The sequence below is a fragment of the Nerophis lumbriciformis genome, linkage group LG19, assembly GCF_033978685.3.
Source record: "Nerophis lumbriciformis linkage group LG19, RoL_Nlum_v2.1, whole genome shotgun sequence".
NCBI classification, from domain to species: domain Eukaryota; kingdom Metazoa; phylum Chordata; class Actinopteri; order Syngnathiformes; family Syngnathidae; genus Nerophis; species Nerophis lumbriciformis.
In genome coordinates this window covers 22,002,264-22,012,039 of record NC_084566.2, presented here as the reverse complement: position 1 = coordinate 22,012,039, position 9,776 = coordinate 22,002,264, and the positions used below count along the sequence as shown (strand labels likewise).

Genomic DNA, 9,776 nt, shown 5'->3' with positions numbered 1-9,776 from the left:
GCAACGTCAAAAGCAATGAGCGTCTCAAGAATCAATGACAATAACACATTGTCTTAGAGTAGGTTTCGGATAGCATCTCGCTTTCTTTTCTCCCGACTGTGAAAGAGATCAGGAAGTGCACATTCATCACGGCAACGGGTCAAGAGAATACAATAGGTCAGCATTTTTTTTGTTGAGTAAATGTCAGAGGGAGAGAGCCAGCACATTCCACCTTGGTCCTCATTTGAATTGATCCCAAAAGGCTGTACACGCCAAACATATACTGTATATTTAAAAAAACAATGTTGTAAATCTTTTGTCAGAGATAGAATCTCCCCAGAGAATGAACTTCTGGGCGACGTTTTGAGTATATAGTTCATCCGAAACCCCAAATGGGGTGAAAACATAATACACATAAAACACACGTGCCAAACCGTCTGTTTTGGCTCGACAGCTTGAGCAGTTTTTGTCTTTTACTGTGAAAACTATACATTTTTTGTCAACTTTCTGACATATGTGTTTTGTAGCTCAGAGATTCTCAAACTGTGGTACTGTTCACTAGTGGCACACAGTACTGCACACAGTACAGTATTTTATGCTGTTCAGTCTACTAGTAATCCATAGCGTTTGTACTCGTATGGTTTCCTCATTCTTCAAGCAACGTTTATAAGTTTTACAATATAACTTAAATTATTTATATTTACGGTACTAAACTGTCACGTTTGATCGTAGTGTTTTCATGCATATTTGTATGTGCTATTGTAATGTAATCAAGCATGTTAGCAAAGATGCTAACATGTTTACAAGCTTCCATGTTAGTATTATTTTTGTATGGTTGCAGTTTCACAAATTCCTCAGTAAATTCACCAAGACGTCATCGTGGAGTTATTGAGTCTGTTTAGCTGATTGGAGAGCTAGCTTCCGCAGCTAGTGGGTCCATGGCAATGACTTCTGTTTTGTTTGATCAGCCGCTTGACCTACTCAGTGGCCTAGTGGTTAGAGTGTCCGCCCTGAGATCGGTAGGTTGTGAGTTAAAACCCCGGCCGAGTCATACCAAAGACTATAAAAAAATGGGACCCATTACCTCCCTGCTTGGCACTCAGCATCAAGGGTTGGAATTGGGGGTTAAATCACCAAAATGATTCCCGGGCGCGGCTACCGCTGCTGCCCACTGCTCCCCTCACCTCCCAGGGGGTGATCAAGGGTGATGGGTCAAATGCAGAGAATAATCTCGCCACACCTAGTGTGTGTGTGACAATCATTGGTACTTTAACTTTAACTTTAACTTTAACTTTACTGCCGTGTGGCAGGCACCGTTTGGAAAACAATTAAGATATGTAAATAAACATTATATTTCTGTGTAAATAACTCATTTTACAACGTATATATCTGCGGCTAATAGTCCGCTGCGGTTAATGTATGCAAAACTTATTTTTTTCTTTTCAAATTTGGTGGGTGTGGCTTCTATACCGCCATGGGGGTGAGGATTAGTATCTTAGAAGCTGCTTTGCACTGTAGATAGACGACACATTCTTTGCAACTTGCGCTCAAATTCCAGCCGGTGTTCTGGCACGACACACACCCTCCTGGAATTCATGCAACTCCTGCACGTGTGTTATAAGAATACAGAAATATAATGGTGTCTCTCTTTTTTGTGTGAGTACAATATTTAGCAACGTAAACACTTAGACACAGCTGATTGCTGATAAGCTACAAAAGAAAAAAGGCAAATATCGGCTCTAGAGTTAACCTTTTTTGCCAATTAACTTACCTGTTGTATTGTTGATCAATAATTCAAATGTCAAAACATAACATAATATGATTGGTGCTTAGTTTAATCACTCTGTGGGAACAAAAAATTAACTAATTTAGCCTACTACAGAGCTGAAGGGAGCTTAGCAGGTTTGAAAAAGATTGTTTTCTCTATTTTTCTCCATGTGCTCCACCCCTTAAATCAGTGGTGTCAAACTCAAGGCCCGGGGGCCAGATATGGCCCGCGACATAATTGTATCTGGCCCACAAACACCTGGAAATTATATGTGTCAATAAAGTACTTAATATTTTCTCACTAAATGAAATTGATTTTTTTCATTTTGACAGAAAAAATATATGTACTGCTTGAAATTGCATACCTTTTAAACTTTAATAGTATCCAATATTGCAACAAATATTACAGTATATTATCATACTTTCCAAACATGTTTTTGTCTAAATAAAAATACTTAACTTAACAGCAAACTCCCCATCAAATTAATTAAAATGACAATACATTTTACGGTGTTCTTTACAGCACATTACTGTAAATTGAAAAAAAAATATGTTTTTGCATTAAAATTCTGTTGACTGAGCTGCCAGTTTTTGTCTGTAAAATCTACGGTTGTTGTTTTCAACGGTGTATTACTGTAAATAGAAAGACGGTACATTTGTTTTTACGGTAGAAAAACTGGCAGCTAAGTTGCCAGAATAAAAAAATAACTGTTTTTCCATTAACAATATAGTGTTGTAATTTAACACAAAAATTCTGGCAACTAAGCTGCCAGCTTTTTCCATAAACCCCCTCCCAAAAAACAGTAGTACTGTTTTTCAATTTACTGTAAAATGTTGTAAAAAAAAAACAAAACAAAAAAAACACTATATTTTACAGTAAAATGTTGTAAATGTAAAGTTTTTACTGTAAAATGGACAGTCTACATAAAACAATTTGTATAATTAATAATGAAATCCAGAGGCAAATTCTTACATTATTCACTGTTACAAGCAGTCCTCAGATGGCCCTCAATGAAAACCAGTTTGACATCCCTGCCTTAAATGTTCTGGCTGGCCTGCCTCTGATCTATGATAACCATTGGTCTTACTTGGACTCTACACTTACATTATTACAAAAGCATCACAAATAGGGTGAACAAATGTATCTGCGACATAGATTGTATTAGGGTTGTACAGTATACCGGTATTAGTATAGTACAGCGATACTAATTAATCATTTTCGGTACTATACCGCCTCTGAAAAGTACCGGTCCACCCCACAATCACGGAGTACTTACAAGCAGACAGTGTGTAGACAGAAAAGGAAGAACGGACGCATTTTGGCTTAAAAACTAACGATAAAGGTGAAGTTATAACACTGAAACGCCCCCAGGAAGAAGTGCTTTAAGACATGGCTAGCTAGCTAGCGGCTAAAGTCTAGCCGCTGTCGGCAGTGTTTTAGCTACTTCTAAATCACTAATCCTCGCCTCCATGGCGACAAATAAAGTAAGTTTCTTACAAGTATCATCCCTGCAGGACGACGAATAGCTAAACATGCTTCACTACACACCGTAGCTCACCGGCGTCACAATGTAAACAAACGCCCTAGGTGGATCTACACCTAACATCCACTGTATTGATACCAAGTATAGGAGCGTATCTAGTCGATACTACTATGATTGCGTCAATATTTTTTGGTATCACAACATCTTCTTTCATTTTTTTTAAATGTATATTATGTTTATAAACTCAGGAAATATGTCCGCCAGACACATGAGGACTTTGAATATGACCAATGTATGTAAGTACTTGGTATCGGATTGATACCAAAATGTGCGGTATCATCCAAAACTAATGTAAAGCATCCAAACAACAGAAGAATAAGTGATTTTTACATTTTAACAGAAGTGTTTATACAACATGTTAAAAGGGAAAGTAAGCAGATATTAACAGTAAATGAACAAGTAGATTAATAATACATTTTTACAGCTTGTCCTTTAATATGTTGACAAAATAATAGAATGATAAATGACACAATATGTTACTGCATATGTCAGCAGACTAAATTAGGAGCCTTTGTTTGCTTACTTACTACCAAAGGACAAGTTGTCTTGTATGTTCACTATTTTATTTAAGGACAAACTTGTAATAAGGAACATATGTTTAATGTATCCTAAGATTTGTTGTTAAAATAAAGCCGATGATGCAATTTTTTGTGGTCCCGTTTATTTAGAAAAGTACCGCAAAAGTATCTAAATCATTTTGGCACCGGTATTTTCAGAGGCGGTATAGTACCGAATATTATTCATTAGTTTCGCGGCACTATACTAATACCGGTATACCATACAACCCTACTTGCAGTATTACAAAAGCCTCACAAATAGGGTGAACAAATGTATCTGCGACATAGATTGTATTAATTTATGTATTTAATTTCATGGGCAGCACGGTGGAACACAGGGGTTAGTGCATGTGCCTCACAATACGAAGGTCCTGAGTAGTCCTGAGCAATGTTCCCTATAATTGTTCATGTGTGTGAGCAAACACAACTCCCTGAGCATTTAGTGGAGCACATGTGAGCAACATCACACGTGGCAATACCAGCAGCACACCTGTCTCAAACCAATCTTTTATAATAACACTCAAATGAGAGGAGTCATTTTCTTGAGATTATTTTGTAATATTACTGATTTGGCCCACTTGTACGTAATGAAAATGAAATAAATTTTGTTTTTCATAAGCTATGGATTGGTATTGTACAATATGTCTGGGTGGGGGTCCTGCTTTGGAAATCATTTGTACCCCTTTCAGAGATCACATTTAGTTCCCCTTAAACATCCTCATGTTGCACAATGAAATGTAAGCATAAGATGGAGTGTGCATTCCTGTAACTTTCTCTAGTAACAGCATTCCATGATTAATATCAATAAATTAACATTAATAATAAATGACAGTAGAATAAGCACACGTATGACTGAAGAGTCATAGTGTAACTTTGTGTGGTGTTTGAGTTGTCCGACTTTTTGTGTGGCCATAAACGCACCAGTGGCTTAGTGGTATGCGTGTTGATGACAGATGACAAGTTGGTTTTGGCCTGGTTTGTACGGCAGAAAATTACTAGTATTTCGAGATAGAAGTTTTTTATTCATGTTTTTGGTGTGGTTATGGCCGAATATATACAATTTTGCTCAATAAAGTGATCGATATAATTCCTGTCCTCAAAGCATCTCGATAGACGTTACAATAATTGAACGGTGTTCAATTGAACGGTGTTGACGAACACCGTTAGGGCCGCTTGTTGTCACTGTCACTCAGGGTTGCATTGCAAAATTACACAGGATAAATGTGTTTATTTTGTTTAGAATTCAGATGAGATTTGATTTGGTGCGCGGCATATATTTGCTGTGCGCAGAGGACGCTTGAGCAGTGCGCAATTGCGCAGGCGCGCACCTTAGAGGGAACGTTGGTCCTGGGTTCAATCCCGGGCTCAGGATCTTTCTGTGTGGAGTTTGTATGTTCTCCCCGTGACTGCGTGGGTTCCCTCCGGGTATTTCGGCTTCCTCCCACCTCCAAAGACATGCACCTGGGGATAGGTTGATTGGCAACACTAAATTGGCCGTAGTGTGTGAATGTGAGTGTGAATGTTGAATGTTGACCCCAAAAAGGGACAAGCAGTAGAAAATGGATGGATGGATGGATTTAATTTCATCATGTTCTTTAATGAATCGCAAGGTGAGACAGATTGTCGTAAAATTGTTGTTTGACTGTTTCATTATGCTGATTTAAAGCATTCCTCAACAAAAGATAGAATCTGCTGCCACTTAAATTAAGTCATAGCAGAATAATGATTGTGTATCTTATTAGCTAATAAATCACTGTTGCCGGGAAACATATGGAAGGGGTGTGCCTGTGTGAGTTTACGACACTCAAAAACACGATGGATTAGAACAAGATGGGAACAAGTGATTACAGTCTTCTGATGCGTTTAAACTCCGTAACCTCAATTCATGAGAAAGGTTTGCGCTTGTGAGACCAGCATGGAAGCTCACCTTCAGGCCGACGTTGGTGTTGTGCATGTCCACGCGAGCGCGGAGGTCCTTGTTGGAGCGTTTGCCCAGGAAGTCCTTGACAAACTTGTTGGCGTATTTGAGGTTATCCCCGCAGCCGCCCCACTGCCACGCTTTGCGGTTCTCCAGGTCGGGGGCCTCGTCGCACGTGCAGCGCTCCATGCGCCCCGCGCTGCAAGCTTTGGCCATGGCGTGGGTCAGACCCGCCGAGGAGATGGCGTACAAGAAAGACGTCTCTTTGAATCCTGGGAGTTAAAACAGTTTTGTAGATTAAGGATATAGAATGGACTGAATGAATGTTTCTAGCTTTTAGGGGCAGTTCTTTTCCAAACTACGGTGGATTCCTAAAATTAGTCGTGGATTTTTTTTTAAATGTTTTAATGTAAAATGATGTCAGCTTGTGTGTATTGATAATCAAGAAATACCGTATTTCCCGCACTATAAGGCGCACCTAAAAACCTCAAATTTTCCCAAAAGCTGACAGTGCGCCTTATAATCCAGTGCGCCTTATATATGGACCAATATTGAGCCACAACAAACCTAAACTTCATTTTCATAAAGTTTAGGTCTCGCAACTACGGTAAGCAGCCGCCAACTTCTTTTTCCCCCGTAGAAGAAGCGCTTCTTCTTCTACGGTAAGCAGCCGCCAACTTCATTTTCCCCCGTAGAAGAAGAAGTTCTTCTTCTATGGTAAGCAGCCGCCAACTTCATTTTCCCCCGTAGAAGAAGAAGCGCTTCTAACCCAAAAATGGCTCCTATTTAGAGACACGCTTACGACGCAGAGTTTAAACTTAAGATGATCAGTCACGCAGTAGAACACGGGAATAGAGCAGCAGCGAGAGAATTTAACATAAACAAATTAATGGTGTTTAATTCGGACACTGAAAAAGAAGAATTCAAGGGATTTGTGGATGAGGAATAACTTCATAAAGTGAGCTTTACATGTTTATTTTGTGTGTTGTGTTGTGTGACATTAACGTTTGAGCAACGTTGAGTTATTGATATTGTTATTGCTCTGCACTATTTCGAGTGTTACTATATTGTGATTGCACTAACGTTTGATTTACCGTAACAGTGGCTGTAACTGTTTTTTACGTGTTTATTGAATCAGGGAAAAGTTCCCCTCCATTATGTGATATAAATGTTGCACTACATGTTATACTTTGCTGTTGTTAAAAGATAAACAAAACACCACGTCACTGAATTTACCTTGGGGAAAATAATAAAACAGCTGTTTATTCATTTTGGGAGTGAACAGAGTTGTCAGAACGCTGGTTTGTAATCTATTAATAAAGTTTGACTGACCTATCTGACTGTTTTGTTGACATTCCCTTTAGCGCAGCTCCATCAAATGGATGCATAGGTGCGCCTTATAATCCGGTGCGCCTTATATATGAACAACGTTTTGAAATATGCCATTCATTGAAGGTGCGCCTTATAATCCAGTGCGCCTTATAGTGCGGAAAATACGGTAAGGTCTTTTTGTTTCGGGTCTGTTGTGTTCGTTAACATTAGAGTAGTTTATGTTCAGTATATGTTGATATTACAGTTATATTGTGTGAATGCTGAAGAGCAAAACAACTCATCTATTTATTGGTATTACTATTGTTCAGTGTGATTAGTCATATAACTTGGTATGAGACAGCTGTTAACGGTTAGCATGATAGCAAGCTAACTTAAGCATGCTAACTATTTAATCAAATTTTACACTTTTTTTCTCTATTTCCGCAGCCATACACCTTGCAGCCGTGTTACTCGAAATGTGAGACATGCTAACTGTTTGCACGCCGTCATTAGCACACATGTAAAAGTTAGCATTTTAATGTAAGCATGCTAACGTTTTAGGCTAGCTCTGTAGCTCTTTTTGTACAGTTATACCTTAAACTCACGGATTCTGACACTCGGCACCATTTTCAAAGTATGGCGGCTTCCGGCGACCCCCGGCCAGAGGTCCAGGGCACAGATAACATGCCCATCAAAATTTCCGCAGGAATTTTCTAGTTTTTATTACTATTGTTCAGTGTGATTTCTTCTGTCCGCATTCTTCTTCCACAGTTTACATCCGATCGAAACTCCAACATTTTTCAGCCTATATCAACCGTTCCACCATCAATATATTCCACTTGGTCAGGACAGGCTATTTATTTTTTATACCGGAAAAAAAATCCCAGATTTCCCGCTTTTCCGAAACACTTTTTCTCCACTAAAAAATTTTACTACTTCAACATTTTTCAAACAAGTCAAAAAAAAAATTCAACACAGATCCATTTAGCTGATTTAGGGCAATTGGGCAATTTTCCATATTGCCTAAAATTCCCGGTTTTCCCAATTTCAATTGTTGCAAAGTCAAAAAGTTCCTTGTTAATATTAGCTAACGCTAGCATGTAAACATTAGATTGCTAACTTTTATAACAAATTTTGCAGGTCTTCACCTCAGAGTCACACAATTTGGTGCTTGACACATGCTAACTGTTAACATGCTAGCATGCTAACATTTGCACGCTAACTCTTTTGTTCATTTTACAAGCCTCCAACTCAGTCATATAACTTGGTACTTGACACATGTTAACTGTTGGCATGCTAACGTCAATTCAGCTTCAGATTTTCAGCATTCACATGCAATTTCTCCCTAAATTGTATATTTTAGTTTTTAATTATGTTTGAATATTTCTTTTTTTTTGTCTTGAGCTGGAAGAGTCTTGGAAATGTGCCCTCTGCTGTTAATTTTGACCCCAAATAATCCTTAAAAAAAAGACTACACTTGCAGGTTTAATTGCTCAGAATAGCATTAAACTAATAGTTAATAATGTCATGTTTTTGGTTTTTGGATTAGCATCATACAAAACACATCACACAGCTATTTCCCTTTTCATTTTGCATGTACAGCAATACATTTCCAGAAACATGGTGGACATCCAGCTGTGAAAACGTTATATTTTGCCAAGAAAATGTTACAATCTGACATTATGACAAAGCTGTGAGGGTGTAATCCCAAAATGTCATATTTTTTTACTAATTACATTACCTTTTGTGCAGAATCCTGCAAAATTCTCACGAGGACAGTCTCTACTAACTAAAACATGGCCTTGAAGGAACCCTTTCCGTACCTCTCTTGAGTATGTTGGCTCGGTGGCGCCCTTCCAAGGTGCAGTTCCACCTCTCGAAGCGGAATTGGTATTGGCATTCTAGGGCGCTCATGGTGATGGCCTCTCGCAGGGTCTCGGCCACGCCCGGGTCACGTCTGCACATCCTGCGCTGCTTCTTTTCCAGTTTGAGCCGGTCGCACAGCTTGTAGTGGGCCCGGCCCACGTTCTCATCCGGTAGAGAGTTCAGTGGCAGGATAGACAGCGGCTCATTACCTGTCAGCCTAAAGAAACAACAAAGCACGGATATGATTTAGAGCAGGCCTAGTCTCTGTTAGTGGCACTTTTATATGCAAGAAATGATAGGTGGGCAACAGACCAGGGATACTGAAATACAGTCTTACTGCGTATTTTATTTCCAACAACACAAATCATTCAAGATTCAATATAAAAGTTCACTACCGAACTAAAATTTTAACCATCTCACATATGCAGCTTCGTAAATCAACCGAATTGCTTGGATTAGTTTCCCCCTCTTGTTGCTAGGCAGAATTCCTGGGAGACAATCATTCGCGCATCATTCAATAATATTATGCAATATGTTTTTTTTATTGTTACTCTAGCATTTATATATTTATCCTAATGTTTTTGATGTTGTTTGGATTTTGTTTACACTCTCCACTTAATAATTTTCTATTTACAGTATTATAAAAAAAAACTTTTATCTTGTTTTATCCTTATTATTAATTTTTGTTATAGTTTTCCTTAACACAGCATAAACTATATAATATGTAGTTTTTTAAACTCCCAATTGCTTAATGATGTTTTATTTCCCCCAACACGTTCTTTTCTTTCCAAAAAGGGAGTGAACAAAGCTGAATTGTCAAAACGTAAACAGACA

At 38.5% G+C, this 9,776-nt stretch overlaps 1 protein-coding gene and 1 long non-coding RNA gene across 2 annotated transcripts in view; one reads left to right on the top strand and one right to left on the bottom strand.

Annotated features, from left to right (window-relative positions):
* LOC133618706 (uncharacterized) overlaps positions 1 to 9,776 on the top strand; it is a 144,732-nt gene that overhangs the window by 81,778 nt on the left and 53,178 nt on the right. The gene's annotated exons all lie outside the window — the stretch shown is intronic.
* The window catches only part of wnt9a (wingless-type MMTV integration site family, member 9A), a 58,105-nt gene that overhangs the window by 6,851 nt on the left and 41,478 nt on the right, over positions 1 to 9,776 (bottom strand). The window contains exons 2-3 of the mRNA XM_061979303.2: positions 8,900 to 9,159; positions 5,775 to 6,037 (exon numbers count right to left, since the gene is read on the bottom strand). Of these exons, the coding sequence (XP_061835287.1) occupies positions 5,775 to 6,037; positions 8,900 to 9,159 (523 nt within the window). The remainder of the gene's footprint in view (positions 1 to 5,774; positions 6,038 to 8,899; positions 9,160 to 9,776) is intronic.